At 41.4% G+C, this 20,350-nt stretch overlaps 1 protein-coding gene across 3 annotated transcripts in view; it reads left to right on the forward strand.

Annotated features, from left to right (window-relative positions):
• agbl4 (ATP/GTP binding protein-like 4) overlaps window positions 1-20,350 on the forward strand; it is a 461,627-nt gene that overhangs the window by 356,958 nt on the left and 84,319 nt on the right. For all 3 annotated transcript variants that reach the window (XM_036007246.1, XM_031307356.2, XM_031307355.2), the window contains one exon: window positions 6,948-6,987. In XM_036007246.1, coding sequence (XP_035863139.1) covers window positions 6,948-6,987 — 40 coding nt within the window. The remainder of the gene's footprint in view (window positions 1-6,947; window positions 6,988-20,350) is intronic.

Consider the following 20,350-nt stretch of genomic DNA (forward strand, 5'->3'; position numbering starts at 1 on the left):
TGCTCCCCCCGCCCAGGCCACATTGCTACCTGTATGTGTGATGGCTAGACGAAAATAGCTCTTATAGTTAAAGTTGTGAAAGAAAATACTGGGAACCAAGCAATCAGCCAGGGTCGAACAGGCACACGCTCCAAACAGGCACTGCAATAGTGTTTTAAATGAGCAATGCTCTTCACCTGTAATGTTGGAACAGCCAGGCCTTGATCTCTGCTCAGTAGTGCTGTGGGGTTGTCCTGACTCTGTGTCTGCTACTGGGTGGGCATTGATCTGGCGTTCAGTGGTAAATACCAGGTCACTCACTATACCTGCACTCCATCAGGCAGGGGCCAATCATAGCCCAATGGGGAAATGATGATAGGACAGAGTCCTTCTCTGCGTGTGAGTGCAATTGTGTGTGTTGAGTTATCAAGTATGCTATCAGTGTCCTCAAGTCATTGATTGGTCCCCTGTGTCAAGACACTGTCATCGATTCTTTGCCAGGTCACAGAGGAAACTCTTGGCTCAACAGGGGCTCTTAGGTTACCCATTTGTGCATGCATGTGATGCAGAGGTACACGCCCACTATGTTCAAAACGGATGGTAAAACTAGAACTTGTACTTGTAATGCAATGCAATTGGCAGCAATGTTTAGCCAAATCCACAAACCTTCCCAATAATTGATGCTATGTGACCAATGTTTTTATAGCTGTTAAAGTTGCTTTATATATTATTGCTTCTCACATTTGGACTGGTCTGGTTCTATGCTGCACAACTCCTGTTTTTCTTGTAGAAGATCCAGGCATGTCTTGATTGTTGACCAGGGAGACATGGACACTCTCTCAGCTGCATCAAGTTATTGCCTTCAAAGTGGAAGTTGGAGTAATGAAAAAGAATGGGGCACCGTGGTCATGCAGCCTAGACCCATGGGGTCCTTGTCAAAAAAGCAGGCAACCTGACGGACTGCCTATGACAGGAAGATAAAGGAAAGGGTCCTCACAGCCAGCTTAGCTGCTCTTTTAATTGGTCTTCATGAATAATTAATGAAATCAAGATGGAATTGAATCATGTTTTTCAACTGCTATGAGAAAAGGCAATGGCATGGCGTGAAATCACTTGGCGTGTGTGTCTGTGTGGCCATATGCATACAAGATGTGTGTGTTTGACTTCATGCTTGCATATTTATGTGTCAGCATACATGTATTATCTGTGCATACCTGCTGTTGTGCACATTATCAGATTCCTGCAGTGTTATTGCGAGTGCAATAACGGCAGCAGCAGAGAGGACTGTGTGCCCATGTGCAGGTGGCCATGGCTGTCCTCTCCCTCCGCTCAAGACGAAGCTGCTCTTCGCTTTTAGAAGGAATAAATCTTTTATTTGGTTTGTTGTATTTTTAAACAAGGGCTCTTGGTCACGCAACAAAGCCCTGCTCTCCATCCCCTCTGCTCCAATCCTCTCTCCTCTCAGTGCCACAACACACCTGACACTGTCATGCAAGTAGAGACACGATCACATTTCTTCTGGCAAGTAGACATTTTCCTACCAAAACGAACTGATGCTGAATTTTTTTTTCTAGTTTGAGTAGTTCTTGGTTCTTTTGGGAAATTCTTAGGTGCCATATTTTCCAGTCAAGTGCAAATGTTTTACATATTCTAGTTCAGGACATTTCTCGATCTTGACCTATGGTATTACATTTTGTTGATTTCAGGAAGCCTTACATCCTGAACACCTGTGTTCCTCTGACACTATGATGTTATTGATCTTAGTGGCTAGACAGCCACACCCAAACATAACCTAAAAAGATCATCCCATTAGCTCATTCTTACCTCACCTCCCCTCTTTGTTACCAAGGGACGATGACTAAGATGCAGTTAGACACACAGACAGTGCTACATATCAGTCCAGGCATTGTGTGTGTGTGTGTGTGTGTGTGTGTGGGGGGGGGGCAAAGTGAAAGTAGTGACTCAGATTAGGTGCCAGATGAGGTAGACAGCCGAGATGAGATGAAAAGGACTAGAGGAAGATGGAAGATGAGTCAGGCTGACAACGATTCTCTCATTCACAACCCCATCAAGCATCGACCCTTGCCCTGACCCTGGATATATGATAGAGGGGTTTTGTGCATGAGTGAGTGTGTTTATGGTTCACAGGGGCAGCAGTGGGACTGGATGCAGATGCTTGTTTCCTGTATGTGACCTCATCAAGCGAGCAGGACACAGCAATAATTAATGCTCTTAGCAAGCTGTAATGTCAACGTTGCATTTATACAAAAGGCCAGTAACCCAACATACTCATATTAAGCAATGTTCAGCTCATTGGTTTGATTCTGGTTTTCAACTTTTACTGTTTGGTTTTACTCTCACCACTCTTACAGCATTGTTTGCAACCAGCAGGCAGCTGTTTTCAGCAGAAAAGCACCAGCAACCGCAGAAAGACAGAGTTAGCGACTAGCTGGTGAACATAGTGGAGCATTTAGCAGCTAAAGAGCCAGATATTTCCCTCAGGAGTTGGTGGAGAGTAAAACAGAGCTGTGTGTAAACATTGGACTTACATTTGATGGTGACACACGACTCCAAATGAATGCTGATGTTGCTAATGTGCCGTTTCTGCTGGCTGCGTAAATACGCAACGGTTTGCTAACAAGTTTGCCATTTCAACTTAAAAGGTATATGTCAATGTTGTTTTCCGCTTGTTTGCACCAAGTGACCAAACAATTATTTTCACTGTTGGATTCAGTGTACCTTTGTACTAGATCATGGTTGTCAACCTCTTCAATTCAGAATAATGTAGTACTACAATAACTAATAATAATAATAATTGTATTATTATATTGCATTGTCTGGAAATAAACCTTCCCACACAATATAATATATCCTGCTAATCAAGTTCTTTCTTAAAAAAGACTGAACCTGTGAAAGTAGTTGGATGGTGGCTGTATAATTTAGCCGTATTGGCTTTAAATTAATTTGAAATGAGCTACAAAATGATGGCTGGGATTTTAGTTACTCTCCTCTCCCCGTTGACTCCTCTGCCTTTTCTCCTCTCCTTCTACTTCCTCACTTTCTCTTTTCTCTGTGATAACAATCAGCAAATATGAAAAGTAAACTCTGGAGGAAATGTTGGCAAATGGGTTTTTGGTAGATTGTGCATGAATATTTAATTTAGTCATAAAGTAGGGGTTTAGTACATTAATGGCTTTTCCGCTGCTGTCACTCCATTTGACCCCCTCCCCTTCTTCTCCGCTTCCCACCCAGATTAGGATGGTGGCACAGTTTGCTATCTGCTGATTGGTTCCGTTAATGACCATCTTTATACTGATTAGACCATTATAGATTTCTTTAGGGGGGTGGGGGTTGTCAGACTCATATTAGAAGACTATTTATTAAATAAGAAAAAAAAAACAATTCTAGCAATATTCAAGACTGAGTAATTGAAACTAATAACAAGAGAATCTGATAAAGACATTTCTGGAGAAACTGAGCAGTTTGTCTTTTAGTCAGAATATCAATTTTATATTGGTTTGAAGCAGGTTTGAAGTCTTTGCAAAATGACTTCTTTCCACTTATGGAGGTAAAGATCGAACTTTATCAAGATCTGCACTCATAGAACATCCAAGAATAGAAACACTGATGCGGGCTTCCTGTTCAGATATCATGCCTCAAAGAATAAAACTGAATTCTCATATAACACTGTAGCTATTTTAAGATAATTTGGGACTCCAGTCCATTGGTCTGTAGTATTGTTTACTGTGCTACTGGCCACAGAGCCCCAGAGTCCAGGCTGGCTGGCTAGACTACCGGACAGCTGGACTGGCCGTCACCTCTGGCTCCCAACTGCTTCCTTGTTTTCTGACCTAATAACACTTCAACTGGCAGGTCCAGTCTAGATTTACCTGTGGTAAACGTCTGTGTGCCTGAGCCAGACATGTTTTTTAAATAATGATTTACCTTCTTGAAGTCCTATACAAGTGTGACCTGCATCAAGTCAGTCCAGTTAGTATCTGTTAAGCTTTTAGCCATAAAAAAGTGCAGTTCTGTGGCATTCAAATACCAAAATATCTGACAATCGTTTTATTTCCCGTGTAGTGAACCTGAATAGTAAACCAATCAATTATTTACTCAATAATACATTCTTTATTGTGGGTTTAAACTGTTACAGTGGGTGTTTTGTCATTATGGTAGTGAGAGGGCAGTGGCTTCAACCAGGGTGTGATCCCTCGGCTCTTGGCTGTGTTTGATAAAGATTAATTCAATCCTATTTTCTGCCCTGAAATGCTTTTGATAATGTAATTCTCTCTGTGTCAGATCCCCCCCCCCCCTTTTTGTGTGTGTGTGTGTGTGTGTGTGTGTGTGTGTGTGTGTGTGTGTGTGTGTGTGTGTGAGAGTATGTCTCTCTCTTTCTCCTTCCTAAGGAACACTAAGCACCTTATTCCTTTTAATGACTAACAAAAGCAGCAGGAAGAGAGAGCAGTGGTAGTGTGTTGTAATTCTCTACCACAGATTCATTGTCTGTGTAAGTAGTGGCAGGCTGAACAGCACTCACATTGTCATCTGCTGTGCTATGCAGAGAACTGAAAAGCCAGTAGAGGGTGCTCCACAATTTAATCAACCTCTTCCATTTCCATAAAAGTTTGGACAGGACAGATCTGCAATGTTTTTTTATTATACACGTATTATTATTATTATTATTATTATTATTTAGTACTGCAGTAGTATACACGTTTATTTATGTACTGTACAGTATCCTTCACAAAAGACAAGACATGCAAAAGTATGAACATTTAAAACAAAATCTGATAAAAGATGGAAAAGAGTTTTAAAAAGATGTGTACTAATAAGGGATTTTCTAAGTTAGTTCCTGCCGTACAGGCAGAGTAGGATTTGTTAAAAAAATGTGAATGTACAGTACATGTAGTGTTTCTACTATAAACAAACATATTTGATGTAGTTTTTTTCTGGTGTAGTTAAAGGTGTGATATTAGCCAGCAATAGTTGTTCTAATTTAATGTTTTGTCCCCTGAACAGCAGCAGTGAGCAGAACTATCAATGTAAATGTTTTCTGATGTTATTGATTCCTGCTGCGGCTCCATATCTGACTGACTGTAGAGAGTCAGCGGCCTCCACAGGTGGTAGTAGCAGAGTGTGTGTGTGTGTGTGTGTGTGTAAGAGAGAGTTGGAGGTTGGGGCTGGAGGCCATATGGTTGTGTGTGTGTGTGTGTGTGTGTGTGTGTGTGAGTGAGTTAGTGAGTGAGTGAGTGAGTGAGTGAGTGAGTGAGTGAGTGAGTGTGTGTGTGTGTGTGTGTGTGTGTGTGTGTGTGTGTGTGTGTGTAGTGGTGGACTGTATGATCTCCGCTTGCTCTTCTTTTGTTGCTCTGTCTCACGTTGTCACAGTGACCTCTACTGCTTACAGTAGTCACCCTCTCTAGCATCCATACCTCCTCAACCACGCACAATACTCTAGAGCCATATCTTTACAGGTAACCTCTAGCCGGTACTGTGCTGGTATACATATTTTACAGGCAAAATAACATTCTAGCATGTTACAAGAGCATCTTCCTACTAAGGAAGCATCTTGTTTCTTTTCTGTCTTCCCCATGCTGAATGACCTTCCCTCAGTCACAGCACAAGCATCATTGGCCCTTTTCGGTACTTGACTTAAGACTCAGCTCTCCAAAAAGCCTCTCACACCACCCTTTATCCACACAAGTATCCACATCTTTCTACATGGGGACTAGATGTCAGGATATCTTGGCCGTTCTTTTTATTTTTTATTTGTAAATCTGTCTCACAAGAGTCCCCCAAATTTTATGAAAATACAGTACTAAATCACTGGAGTATTCCTTAAACATTTTATACAGGAAGAACTCGAATTCAGCACAGACCAAACCCTAACATAACCTATAAAGATATTTTTGTTCTCACCTTTAACCCCTAGATAATTTTTTTGCTGATAGAAAAAATGTCAGAGCACTATTACCCTTAATTTTGCATTGTTTACTATGACTACAGTGTTGGGGAACTTGTATTTGAAGTTATTCCATAGTTGCACTCAGTGGACCCCATTCCACTCATATTGTATATTATAAGTCAGTCTGAGTAAGAACATCTTCTAAATACTAACATAAGTGATTAGTAACCTATCAAAAAGTCCCACTCCAGGCAACACTGTATGTAAGCATGTGAGTATGCTGAGAGTCTCTTTGCTTATCCTTCTCAGCAACTGGTTAGTATGGTGCTTGAATATTAATGTCTGGTCCTAAAAGCCAGCTTTGACTGTGACCTAGCCATACTGTGTGTCTCTCTCACAAACACACACACACACACACACACACACACACACACACACACACACCCACCCTTCATCCTTTCCTAGTATGTGAAGATCTTCTTTCCTGAGGGACTGGTAGATGAGGAGGGCTGAGGTGTTGATTACTGCAGTACTCAACAGTCAAGTGTGTGTCTTGTAAGTGTGCGTGTGTAGGGAGGCAGCAGGTTAAAGAGAGGGGTAGCCAGCTAGCGCCTCCTCTAGACTTCTCAGCTGCTGGAAACATCAAGTGTAAAATTGCACACTCTTTCAAACACACTCGATCAAAACCCATGAGGTCACACTTCACATGCGCGCACGCACACACACACGCACGCACGCACGCACGGGCGCACGCACGCGCGCACACACACACACACACAGTTTTGGGGATACTGCTCTAACAAATATAGTTGTACAAGCTTGTATGTTCTTCACATTGGATGTTGAACTACACCAAGAGTTAACTTCACATAAGTACAGTTTTGTTGTAAAAAAAAAAGGTAGGTACAAAAAGAGGTACGAAGGGTAAACTACTGGTACAACTGAGCAAACTAAACCAATATGGTAAAAGTGAGATTAATTAATAGACTCCCTGCAAGAATGTAAGATAATTGATGATCATTTTATGACATTTGTCTAACTTTCATCTCTGTTTTTCTTCCAGCAACAACGGCGTCTAGACCTGTTAACCATTACCAACTCTGGTAAGTCCTTGAGATCTTATGACTTCACTTTCACCCCCAGTCCACCTCTCTACTACAACACCACTCTACCACTGATGTAAAACTGCACTATGATGCTCCCATAGGAAGTTCAGCATCAGGGTACTTTCCATGTTTTTCATGTGGCATGATATGGATTTGCAAAAACATGCTAGTAAGGCAGCCAGTAATTTCCTTTAACCCACTTCTAGATGCTAAAATTGTGCTGTTTTCTGGATGCTGCTACACAAACACATAACTGCACAGTTGGGTAGTAGAACAAGCACAGATACCATGGTGCTTGTGCTGTGCAAAAACCCTGAAGCAAAAGCACTGCTGGTAAGTGACTTGAGCTACTCTATGTGTGTTAAGCGATGCTGTCTTATGATGTGATGTAGTCAATGTCAGAACTATTGCCTTAAAGCTTTTGTGCTACATGTGCAAACATCCCTCCATGTGTTTTTGTGTGTTGTAGAAGCAGTCTGTCGACCATATGGGAGACATACTCATTTTGGGATTTTTAAAGGTCCCATATTGCAAAAAGTGAGACTTTAATGTCCTTTTTTTAATATGGGACCTTTAAGAGATTAATGAACAGGTCTGATATCAATGTAATAGTAATTGTCAACTGTCACAATACTTCTGACAAAGCTATCAAGTTCTTCTTAAATTTACGCTAATGTAACTGGTTATTAATCCATGTTGATGAAGACATCCAAACCAGTAAATATATTTGTTTTGATCTTATTAATTTTATTAAGTTTCTCATTATACTCTACTTAAGTGCCAGACTTTGTGCAACACCTAATTGCAGTCTTTGTGTGACTGTATGTAAGTGCATGTATGTATGTCTTTATAAGTGTGCGCAAAGTGTTTGTTGTTTGTGTGTCTGTATGTGTTTAAAAGTTGCTAAATGGGATGTAATGTAGACTGTGTGTTTACAAGATGTTTTCACATCCAAATCGCATATGCTCCTGAAACCCTCTGGTTTACCCTCCGGTCTGAAATTATGTCATAAACTCAACTGAAATGCTTAGTTGGTAGAGCGGGTGCACATAAGTAGAGGTTTATTCCTCGAAGCAGAAGGTCCAGGGTTCGAGTCGAGACTTGTGCCGGTTTCCTGCATGTCTTCCCCTTTCATATCTCAGCAGTCCTAAGAACACACTCACTTAAAACTCACATAAATACACATCTAAAGTATCTCACATGTACTATGCAGCAGTTTTTGCATTGTGTGTTTGTGAAAGGAAACATTTTACATGTAGTTGCACATATGAACATTTCAGTAAAGAACACAAATATAATATTTTATCTTTATAAGTTTGTATACAGCTCATTTTCAGTCTGCATGTGAGAGGTAAAATATGTGTACCATTTTGTGCAAAATAGTTTGAATTGTATCCAATATGCACCTCAAACTCGTACATCTAGCAGTCAGACGCGCATATGGTGCTCCAAGTTTGACTGGATGTGGATCAACACATGGTCACAAAGTAGTTGGGCTGTTAGAAATCTATGCCAGTCTCTTACCATAGAGAGGCAGGTGCGAGAGCGAGGGACCCGCTGAGATGGAAAGCAAGTAGAACTTCGAAAAGCGGGGGAGGAGAAACAGATGGGGACGGCAAGGAGAATACCGAGACCCATATGTCTAAAGTATCTGGATGATCTAATATGCTTTGATTAGAATAATGCTTATGTGAGGCTCATGGAGACCGGGTTAATTTAACAGGTTTACATTGCAGCTGTTCCTCGGGCCCTGGGCAGAATCAAGACTCGCCCCTGGCCTTCATATGAAAGGATTATATTATCATATAGAAGGATATGCTATACAACTTATTTGAACCAATATATTACCAATATCTAAAACACATGATTTAAATGTTGGTTAATGATTTTCATGACTTTTTAGATCCAGCCGTGTACATTATCATATAAGCCCAGCCTCTTTCTTCTCTGTGCGCATGCTCTTCTTTTGTTGTGTTGCACAAAGTGAACTTTAAGCTCCTGCTGCCTCAAAGTCCTCTGTAGGGCCTCATTATAGTGTCTTAATTGATAGCAAAAAAACAACGTAAATGAAATCTTATGCTACAAGAAAAGGGAAAAGCAAAGGGATCTGAATGCTTTGCAAAGCAGCTGTACTCACCAATGTTATTTCAATTTGACTCTTTTTTTTTGTTGGTTAGCCAGTATGCAGCGACAAACTTTAGCACTTCATGGTCTGTTAAATGAGGTAAAATGGCACAACAACCGGAGTTAAGTCTTTCCTTTTGCTACAGAGTTTTACTCAGGTGTTAATAACATGTCCTGTAATTGGTTGTAAAGTTGATACTCTCACAGTCACCATCACATTCCACTGAATGAATCTTAATACATCATAAAACTTAACTTTTTGCATCTACTCCTCTTTGGATGAGCTTACATTATATTCCAGTCAAACTCCCCTCCTTCAGGGTTTAGTCTACACTTATGCAGGGGCCCTTGATAGACTAAAATAGCTTTTAATTATTTCTCACTGAAAGGTTTCTTCCTCTGACCAGTGTAGAGCTCAGTGTGCTGTGTAAATTATTGCAGGTCATTATTCAGGCTATTGTTACGTGTGGCCTTGAAGGGAAGTCTATTATATTCTTGACTTGGCAGACATATTTTATCCTGCCCTGCTGCTTATTACTATTCACAGTAGGTGAGCGGACACACACACACACACACACACACACACACACACACACACACACACACACACACACACACTGAACACGATGAAGGTTATTATGATGGCTGTATGAAGAGCAGGTGAGACTTTCAGATGAATGACTCTGATAGGGAAACACAGGCAGGACACCCTCTCCTTATCCCTGCAGATTAAAGGAGTTTCCGCTCCTTCGCGTCTATTCTCCTTGTCATCCTCTCTCTCTCTCTCTCTCTCTCTCTCTCTCTCTCTCTCTCTCTCTCTCTCTCTCTCTCTCCCCTGTTGGCACTTCTTCCTCTGCTCGTTTGACTTAGCATCTCTCGTTATCAACTCTTATTTATTAGTGATCTTATATTATCACGTTGCCCTTTGTCTCTGCCCTTTTTGTGTTGTATTATTCCCTCCTTTCTCTATCCTTCATTCACCTCTCTTCGTCTTGTCTTCATAGCGTGGACAGCGGGAGGAATCACAGGGTGTGAACAAACTAATAGGCTCAAGTGGCTTCATAACGTGCTGTGTGCGAGAGAGAGAGAGGGATTCTGCCCCTGCTGCTCTGTTGGCCTCTGTCTCTAATGGCGTTCATTAGCTACTCTAAAGAATGATTCACACGTGTGTTCACACACGTTATTGAGTGTATATGTGCTTTACATAAAGCCTCACATAGTGGAGAACAAAAAAACACATGGTATATCTTTACTCTCTCTTTCACACACACATGCACACTCACTCCCACACACACAGACCCACTCAAACCTCACTCGGCCCTCCTTTAATTGGACACTTGAGCAGCGCACGGCTGCATCTGGCTCCTGTTGAACACAGCCTGACATTTCAGACTGCTGACCTTTCAAGCCCCGCCACAACTAAATAATGATTAGTCCTGGCAACTGTTCCACCACAGCAGCGGCCAGGTACACACACACATGCACATGAGCATGTGCACATAACCGCGCACACAAGGGTGCAGGCAGCACAAAACAAAACAAAAAAAACACCTGCACGGCAGGCTTTGTCTTTTCACAGTGAGAAAATGGGGTGCAGACATTGATTCTAAAGGCCATTGTCATTCTTTTAGGTTATCGATTAGATTGTCCTTTTCCATATCTGCAGTCAGCACACCCAATAATGTGTTGTTCTAAATTAACTCTGCTTGCCTCTGTTTAGTTTCTCTTTTTCCCTTTATGCGCTCCTAGCATTACAGTGGAAAAAAAGGTCAATCATATTCATGAGATCCGAGGCAGATTTGAGAGGATGTGTGTGTGTGTGTGTGCATGTGTGTGTGCGTGCGCGCGCGCACACACACACACACACACGCTTTTAGGTTTGTGCACAGATGCGTGCAGTGTGTGTGCATCTAAAGCAATAAAGAAGCGTGGAGATAATAGGCAGTTCTCAGATCTCTCCTCTTACTTTCTTCTTTTTCACTCTATACTTCTCTCTTTGTATCTCCATTTCCCTGCTGTTTCTGTCAGAACAGAATAGAAATGTTCTTTATTAGAGCCTCTCTTTCTACAGATAGTCTTTATGTTTCCTGCTTTGCTCTCTCCAGCCAAAACCACTGTACATATCTGTGAGGTCAGAGGTCACGTTTTCCACAGCCAGCTGCTCACAATCAAACGCTGTGTGTCTGACTCTTTCATTCTATAGTGTGGAAATTGAAGTATGTAAATTTAGCATGAGAGTGGCATGAGTACAATATGAACAAGATTATTAAGTATGGACCCTGTGGTCACAACCATAATTATTTCAGCCTTATTGTTTCCATGGAAACACATCAATTCAGACATCAAAGCAGGGAAATCAGCAGCTCACATTGCTAAAGTCCAATTTCAATGCATTTTTTTATTCCAGGATACATTGAATGCACAAACAGTAAAAGCACAGCTAAAATGTACAGTCTTAAACAGCTTCCCAAATCCCCATTCTTTCCTACCAGTGTGCATCAAATTACACAACTGAAAATGTCAAATTGTGGTGGTGGTGGGTATAGTAAGTTTCTTTACTGTCACAAGTACCACATAAACCCAATTCTATTAGTGAGTGATTCAACAAATATAATTAATTTGAATGAATGTGCATTGTGCTGTACAAATCCCTCACCATGCAGCAAATGTGTTTGGCAGCTATAAACTAACCTACAAATTTAGATAAACAGCCATGATGTGGAGGTTAAGTTAATACTTTACAATAGGCTACAACTGATGAATGAAAATTACTGATCTTTTTCACACTTTCACCAGTACAGTAGACATGAAAATTAGGTTACTTACCAGGATGACACTTACAGTTGCTCAAATTGCCAGGAGGAGCAACAGTTAATAATTAATTAGGAAAATATAGTAGCCGTGGAAATTGGTTCGGCTGTTTATAGCCAGGCATAAAAGCTCAGCCATCAGCAACAAGTTTGTTGTCTGCAAACCAAATGTATAATAAAAAACATTTCAATGTAAAACTAAAAAGTTGTTATTTTTTGTTTATGTGCAAAATTAAGTTTTAGAATCAGCATTAACAGTGGCTTTCTACAGACAGAGTTTTCTGTAATTTACACAATGCACCAGCGTGGCCTTCTCTCAGCCATTTAATAGCTTCCATTTCTTCAGATGAAAGTCTCTGGGCAGCCACCCAAACAATGTAGTGATATATCATGTATTTATGTCTTTGTTGTGGTGGTGCTGTTGTTTTGATGCAAATTGCACTCATGGAGTTCTGTCATATTGGTGTAGTAAGAGTTTCCATCCCACCTCTAAATCCTATGAAATGCTTCATGAGACACAAGGAGAATATTTAAAGTCTTTGTGGTGGTACTATTACTGTTTGACTTTGAAGAAAACAGGTTTGTGTCAGAACCAACATAAATCTTTCTTTCTTTATTCTTGCAGATAAATTAAATTTAACCCATCATGTGTGCCACTTTTTTTCTAGTTCACCTGTACAGACTTTCATCAGCCAATTTTTATCTGCCAGACCGATCCCCCCTTTGAGTTACGCTGAAACCGACACTGCTTCATTAAGCTCTAATTTCATCCTGATTTACTCCTGTCTTTCTAAAACCACACATCTTAGAGCTGAGCAACAAAGATCTAGCCGACATAGTAGTTGCAGTGCTGTGTATGCACCAATCTTTAGCGCCGTTTAGCCATGCTCTCTGTATTTCCCTGAAATACTACTTATGACATTTTCACTTATTAAAATAGAGGAAATTCCAGGCCTCCTTTAATTGTTAAAAATAAAATAGGCAGTGGCAGCAGTATGTCTATGTACAACACATATACCATTAAGTTTGTAAGTCATGAAGGCATAGCTTTTGGAGCTCTTCTGCTGTCCTTAATACTTAAGCAAGAGTGAGCTATTCTTGCACATTCTTCCTACCCAAACACCTAGTGCTTTTTTTAGACAGTGTTTCTTTCCAGCCTGAGTTGACCCAGGGGAGGGGGAAAGGTCTGAAACAACCTGTATGCAGCCTGCTGATTGCTACCCAGGCCTGTGGTACATACCTGAGCTGATAGAAATCTCTGGGTGGCTCGATCACTGCATGGTTGACTGGCTTTCAGGCTGGAGAGCTGCAGAGATTCGTTTTTAGTGGCGCACAAGACTTTAGGAGCGAGGGAGGTAGGGAAGAAGAAGAAGAAAAGAACATCATTTATATAAAAAAAATACTATCAGGCTTTTGTGTAAATGAGCAGCTGTGAAAACAACACTTCCTATTATTGCCCTAATTATATCCTTTCTCTGTGAATTTGCATATTTAATCTCCATCCTCTTTATAATGGGGGACTATGCTTCCATTTTGATGTGGTTAAAAAAATGCATAAAACAAACAAAGAAGGAGATGAAGGATGGGAGGGAGGGAGCTTCATATTGAGTATTTTCCAGTTGATTTTGTTGAAGGCTTCTCAGCAGCGTAGCTAAATAAGCAGCAGCATGCTAATGAACAATGAACGAGTGTGATAATTTACCAGACAAAGAATGGAGGACTGTGAGAGATAGGAACCAGAAGGAAGGGGCAGCACAATATTGAAAATATTTGTCATTAAAACAATTATTTAAAACCTGTCTCTGGTCTATATGCCTGAAGGTTCCTTTTGGCCAATCACATAATACTAATGCTTAGAGTAAATATTCCCATAGTCGCAAATACCGTAATTTCACGCACTGTACACACAGTCAACCATGTGTTTCATGTTTTTGCATGCAGAAAAGGAGAGAGCGTGCTAAACTCAGAGGACAGTAAATGACAAGAGAGAAGCATAGACTTTGTCTGTCCTCTTTCTAAAAGGGCAATGTGACGAAGGCAGTAAACAGGCTGTGGGCTCTGAGATTATTTCTTTTTCACCAGCAGAGCCACCAGTGTTGCTGAGCACTGCTGTGGAGCAAATCCTCCTAGAGAGGACTGATTGGATTTTTGTTCCAGGGAGCCCTTTGTGTTAGCAGCATAGGGACTAGATAATAGAGGTTGATGCCACTCTGTCTCTGTGTTATGGCTGGTGGATTGAGTTTTTTGGACTGTGTGTGTGTGTGTGTGTGTGTGTGTGTGTGTGTGTGTGTGTGTGTGTGTGTGTGTGTGTATGTGTATGTGTATGTGTATGTGTATGTGTATGTGTGTGTGTGTGTGTGTGTGTGTGTGTGTGTGTGTGTAGAGCCAGGATATTCGTCTCTCTAAACAACCACTACACGTATATCATATGTTATTCACAACCTATTGCATCCTCTTTGCTTCAGAGCCTGCTGAATGCTAAATATTGAAGTATCTGGGCGATACCGGTTACTAATAGTAAGGCTTTACCGCTAACATGAATTGTTAATATAGTAACCTGTCACTCTGCTAAATTGTTCATATGAAAATATTCTGTGCGTACGTTGCAAGGAGATACTCGCTGCCATGGTCAAGGGCATTATCAGCCTTTTCTCAGTCTGTGCCTCAGTCCTCCTGTCAGAACTACGTGTGGAGCATGTATACCCAATGGGTGTGTATGTTGAGGACTGTATGTATAAATAACAATGTTATACATTATTGATTTCCATAGGGAAATTTGAGTTCTAATTGCCCTGCTTTCACTGGCAGATAAGCTGTCAGGTTCAGCTTCAGAACAGCAGCCTCGGCCTTTCTCCAGGAAAAAGCAGACACTTAAACCCAAGTCCTTTAAATTCAGGAAATTCACTATTTATTACGCCACCCTGCTGTCCTGTGTGTGTGTGTGTGTGTGTGTGTGTGTGTGTGTGTGTGTGTGTGTGTGACTTTGCACTGACCTCTATTGGAGACCAAGGAATGTTTTTTTACAGGCCAATCACAGTCAACAAGCCAGTTAGAGTAGTCATTCAACATAAATGTTCAGTGAAGTGCTAATGTTTCTAGCAGTGCACGTTTTAAAAGTAATACTAGATTTTCAGATTGAGAAGTGTTTGCCTAAAACATGGTATGTATGGTCATCAGCCCTGGAGGATAATTATAGATTCATAGGTATTGACCATTGATATTGTCAAACCTCTGCAGACGTAGTTACACATTGCATCTTAAGTCCTTTATCCCTGTCAGTCAGTGGCGGCAGCTTACTGAGAACATAGGTGTGGACTGTTGTCAGGCTTCATCTCAGGCCATGCTGCACCTGATTGCCAGATTCGTCTCGACTGTTTTCTCCTCCACAGCACCAAATGTGTCTCAGCAGTGACAGAGAGATAGACTGTGTTTCCCGTTGTCACATCAGCTGGCATCCTGCATCAAGATAGCAGAGAGGAGATGATTTACTACAGATTTAAATAGGTTTGGGTCAGCATTATTTTAGCTCAAACAGATAAAAATGTGTTTGTATTTTGTTCCCCGGAGTTTAGATTTTGCTCACTAAGATGAAAAGCAGATTTGGATATGAATAAAAACACGAAATAGATTGAGGGTACAAGGGAAAAAAGCTCTGTGGCATAAACAGATTTTATTGTACTTTGGAGACTCACAGCTCTTTCAACAGAAAATTAAAACAAGAGTGATAAAAGAGCAGTGCGTAATTGCAAAAAAAAATAAACGAATAAGACGACTGCTGAGTTTAGATGTGCTTTTTCAGATGCAGCTGCACCAACGCTCTGTATTAAACTCTGAATCAATCTTCTCCAAGTGTACAGTAAGCTACAGGAATGCTTCTATGGAGGCTTTGGCTCTGTGACCTTGCCTGTCCTTCACTAGTGTGTGTGTGTGTGTGTGTGTGTGTGTGTGTGTGTGTGTGTGTGTGTGTGTGTGTGTGTGTGTGTGTGTGTGTGTGTTAGGGTGGGGGGGGGGGGCTGGCTGGTTGGTGGTTAAGTAAAGGCTGCTAGTTGTCAAAGCACTTTGCCCCTCAACATGCCTCTGCCACCCCATCTGATCCTCCACCACCGGCCCCCTAGCGAGGAGCGAGGAGCGAGGAGCGCGCTGCTGGTCAGTCTAGGTTTTATCTGCTATTAACTGTCAGATGCTGTGCACCTGTGAGCCTGGCTGCCCCTCTGCGTGACGGGCGGCTGCGGTTGCTCGTCCAATCCCAGTGGCTCCCTGCTGTCAGCTACAGCAGCAATGAGAAGTTCTCTGGCTGCCTTCGTCTCTGTCTGACATCCACCCTGGAGGAAAGGGTAAAAGAAGCAAAGGGAGGAGAAGGAAAAGAGGGAGAAATACCATTAAGATGAGCTGTATTCCCACGGACCAAAGCCTGCCCACCAGCCATGTGCGGTAGCTCACCTGGCTGCCAGATAAGTGGAGATTAGAGGTGGAAAATGTATTAGAGGCAGAAAAAAAAAAATTCTCTCTGAAACCCGGGGACAGCCTTGATACTTTTAGGATTTCTTGTGTCGTTTGTGACATTTGATGCCGATGCAGAAAGGGCACAGAGACAGCCGGTCCACGCTGCTCTTACACAGATGGGGCAATATTCTGTCTTTTATATATTTTTGCTTGTTTGTTCCCTGTAGTCTATTGTTCGACTTGCTGTTGCCACTGTATAAATTACAGTTTTGTGAGTTCCCTATCTAGTTAGTGGAGAATAACAGTCTGGTGACAGTGGCAAGATCAATACAGGGCCGCAGTTGGAGGTAGAGCGGCCCTAATGAACCGAATTGACTGGTGCTGAAATATGATCAGTATTTCTCTGGTGGTCATTATGTTCCTTATGAAGAAGATCGATGTCTCCTGGGTGGATCACTGAGTATACACAGCATGATGGCAGGGCCAGTGCTGTGTTGGTGTGTGTGTTTGTGTGTGTGTGTGTGTGTGTGTGTGTGTGTGTGTGTGTGTGTGTCTTTCTTTCTTTCTTTCTTTCTTTCTTCTGTCTCTTTCAGTCAAAGGTCTGTTTTCAGGCCCTGCAGCATTAGTAACTGATGTGCTTGTATGAGACTGTGCTGTTCATTTCATGGGCTATCACTTTTTAAATTGGTGAATGCCTTCTTCATGGTTGATTAGTAATTCATGCGGAGCTAATTAAGAGGCACAATAAGAGAAAGACTGGTGACATGCCTCCAACCAAAATAGGAAATGCTTTTACCCTGGACTGTAAACAGTTGTGATTGATCGTGGTGGCACGTTGCCCATAAAAGACGTTTACGCTCCTCTAAATCCGTCATCTTGGAACCAGACACCCATATCTTCATATTGCTCTGTGCTTTCCTGATCCTTGAGCATCTTTCCAGAAAGTTGCCTTAATGATCCCTCCATCCCGGCTGCCTAATGCCTTGCATCGTCATTTTGCTGTGTGTGTATGTGTATGCTGCTGCTGTTCAGGCTGGCACTCACACCTGCCAACATTCATCACACACACACACACCTGCACCTGCATCTGTCCATCCTGTAGATTGGCACAGGTGCTACCTTTAGGTTGACTGTCTATGCGCCGTTAACTTAATGCACCCCCCCCCCAAGCACCGCAGATATTTTTCTCCTGAATTGCAAGACCTCATCTTGTTCTCTTTTTCTCACTATATTTATTTGTCACACATATTTACACACGTAACACTGATCAGAAGCATAAAGTGGTCGTTTATTTTATCAGTCCGTCCATCTGTCCATTGGTGGTCATTGGGAACGCTTAATGATTCCAAGCGCAACACTGCAATGATGACGTGTGTACCCGCAGTCTAATTCCATCATCAGCATCATTACTGCTATTATCCTGTGTCTCCCTTTAATACAGGCTAATGGATGACCAATAAAGATAGATGAGCCTGGCAGTGTGGAGCTAATAGGCAGGACATGATGTCTGGCTTCTGTCCTGACTCCAGACTATACCCGATTAACTGCCCCCCATAGATAAAACATAGCTAAAATATTATCTAGAGTTATTTCTTCAACTTGAATGATCATTTTATCTTGATCTAATTAGCATGCCAATAGTTTATAACAACTCAGGGTGGGGTTTGTGTGCTTGATTAACTGTTGTAAAAAAGAGCTGATTGAATTCATTAAATAAATAGCAGCTGTGCTTTTAATTCTCATAATGGTGAAAAGTCAACACACAACAACAGATTGGACACGCAGCATTTAGCTGATATTTAAAGTGTTATAGTTTTACACCGTTTTGGATATGGAAAGGTCATTTTATACTAAACTAAACTGAAAGTGACACCAGACCATTCTCTAATCACACGTGTATGGTCCTATATAACTGTGTGTATGTCTTTATGTATGTCTTGAAGTCTTAAAAAAGTCTAATTTGGCAAAAGCAAAAACATCTGTGTATCTTTACTAACCAAAAAATATACTATTACTATACCTCATTGCATGTGTATGCAGTACAGTACTGATCATTTTTGAGATAATCAAGATAACAAAATAATACCATGTTGTATGTAACTACTGGCATAGATGCTGCAGTGACCAATCAGCCTTACTGTTCATATCTATATAAACTTGTACACCTTCTGGGCTATTACACAAAATAGGTCCACAAAACCGTGTGTTCATTCAAGCACTGTGACCTGGTTGAAGCCAAACAAGAGAGCTCAGCAGTGCAGTGGAGCAACGTAGCATGAAATAATTAAAGTGAGGAAAAGTGCATGAGTTATGTTGTAAGACTTTTAGTTCATGGAAATAGTTCTCACAGAGGCTGGCGGGATGTACAGGACCTTTCAAAGACTAGTTCAGAAATAAAAAGTGTCTTGAGGTGAGCAACTGTGCAAATCACGTTTGGCATGCATTGGAATTTGAATTAGCAATGGGATTACAGTCAGTTTTGTAAATTCAGGAATAACATGACGACAATAGAGGTAATAATTAAATGGAAATAACAGACTGTGGTGTCTTGAGTTTACAAGAAATGTACCACTTCATTGGGAGTTGTTCTGGAAAAATGTATATGTTCAGAGGGATTTTCTTGGAAATTACATTTAGAAATGTCTGTAAAAATAAAACTAGAGACCATGTTGCGATGGGATCACACCAGCTGCAACGCCAAATCGGGCTAGGGGCGTAAAGTGGGAGGGGCAATGGCCATCATTTTGATCTCAACTACACACCTGTAAAGTTTTGTGACTGTATTTTGTACGGTTGTTATGCTATCGCGGAGACACACTCTGGCCGCAGACCGAAAGACAGACATAGCAAAGGACTCAAAACTGCCTCTGTGGTGGTTCTCGCTACAGTAGCTGTCTCCAGGACAACATTTTGCCATGATGACACGCACGCACGCACGCACGCACGCACACACACACACACACACACACACACACACACAGACACAGACTTACATACACTAGTCTGGATCAACTGAAGTACATTTCCAGGATAAAGCCTGACATCCGCCGCAGGGCTTTGCCCCTTACCTCTCACTCTCTGTGTGTTGCCGTTCTTAAAATCCCTTCGATACAGGAAGAAACAACAAACTTCGAGCTAGCGAACCACACGCTGAAAATTACAAGTTTTGAAGAAAATTTGGCTCGTGCAACAATGCAGGCCTGCTTGGTTCTTTCGGGGAATGATTGTAAAGATTTACAAAGAATATGTTTACGGCATTTACTATCTAACTGAGATGTTTTGGGACCGATTGACAGGATTGCTGTGGACGAAGTAAACACGGCGATACACTAGTAAGAGCAAATTAGGTTTAACTTGTATCCAGCTAATTTAAATAGCTTATGTTACTGTATTGTGTGAACAGTTAACTTCATTTAATATTTTATCTGGCGTTTTCTTTTGCGAAGTGCAAATGTTCCACCAAAACAAGTTCCTTCCCGAGATCATTTTGCAAAGCCACTGTCGCTTTTGGTCCACCTGTATAGACTCTTTCTTTAGGAGAAAGTTGTTTTAACTTTGATTGACTGGCAGGAGTAACATCATGCAAGACTTTTAATTGAAGTGGCGTTCCCCTTTAAACATTGGCCACTTCAGAGACAGAAAGCTCCAGAAACTGAGCAGCCTTATGTTGACAAACCCAGCCGTGAGGAAAGGAGAGCCATTGAACAGAAGCTTAGATTAGCAGTAATCCTGTGTTCGACTTGTTGAGAAGCTGCTCAAATCTCTTGTCCATCACTCTCATTCCTGTCATATTTTGTGGGGCTGTGCCAAAAACCTACCAGCCTAAACAACCCTTTAATAATACCATTTATAAATAGAATGTTGCAAAATGTAGCTTCGGTAAATGTATATGAATGTTACATTTTGACAGTTCAACTTGATGCTTCTTCACAGAAAAATGAAACAAGCTAGTCTCCCAAATCAAAAGCATAGCTGGCAGATGT

The sequence above is a fragment of the Sander lucioperca genome, chromosome 11, assembly GCF_008315115.2.
Source record: "Sander lucioperca isolate FBNREF2018 chromosome 11, SLUC_FBN_1.2, whole genome shotgun sequence".
Classification (NCBI taxonomy): domain Eukaryota; kingdom Metazoa; phylum Chordata; class Actinopteri; order Perciformes; family Percidae; genus Sander; species Sander lucioperca.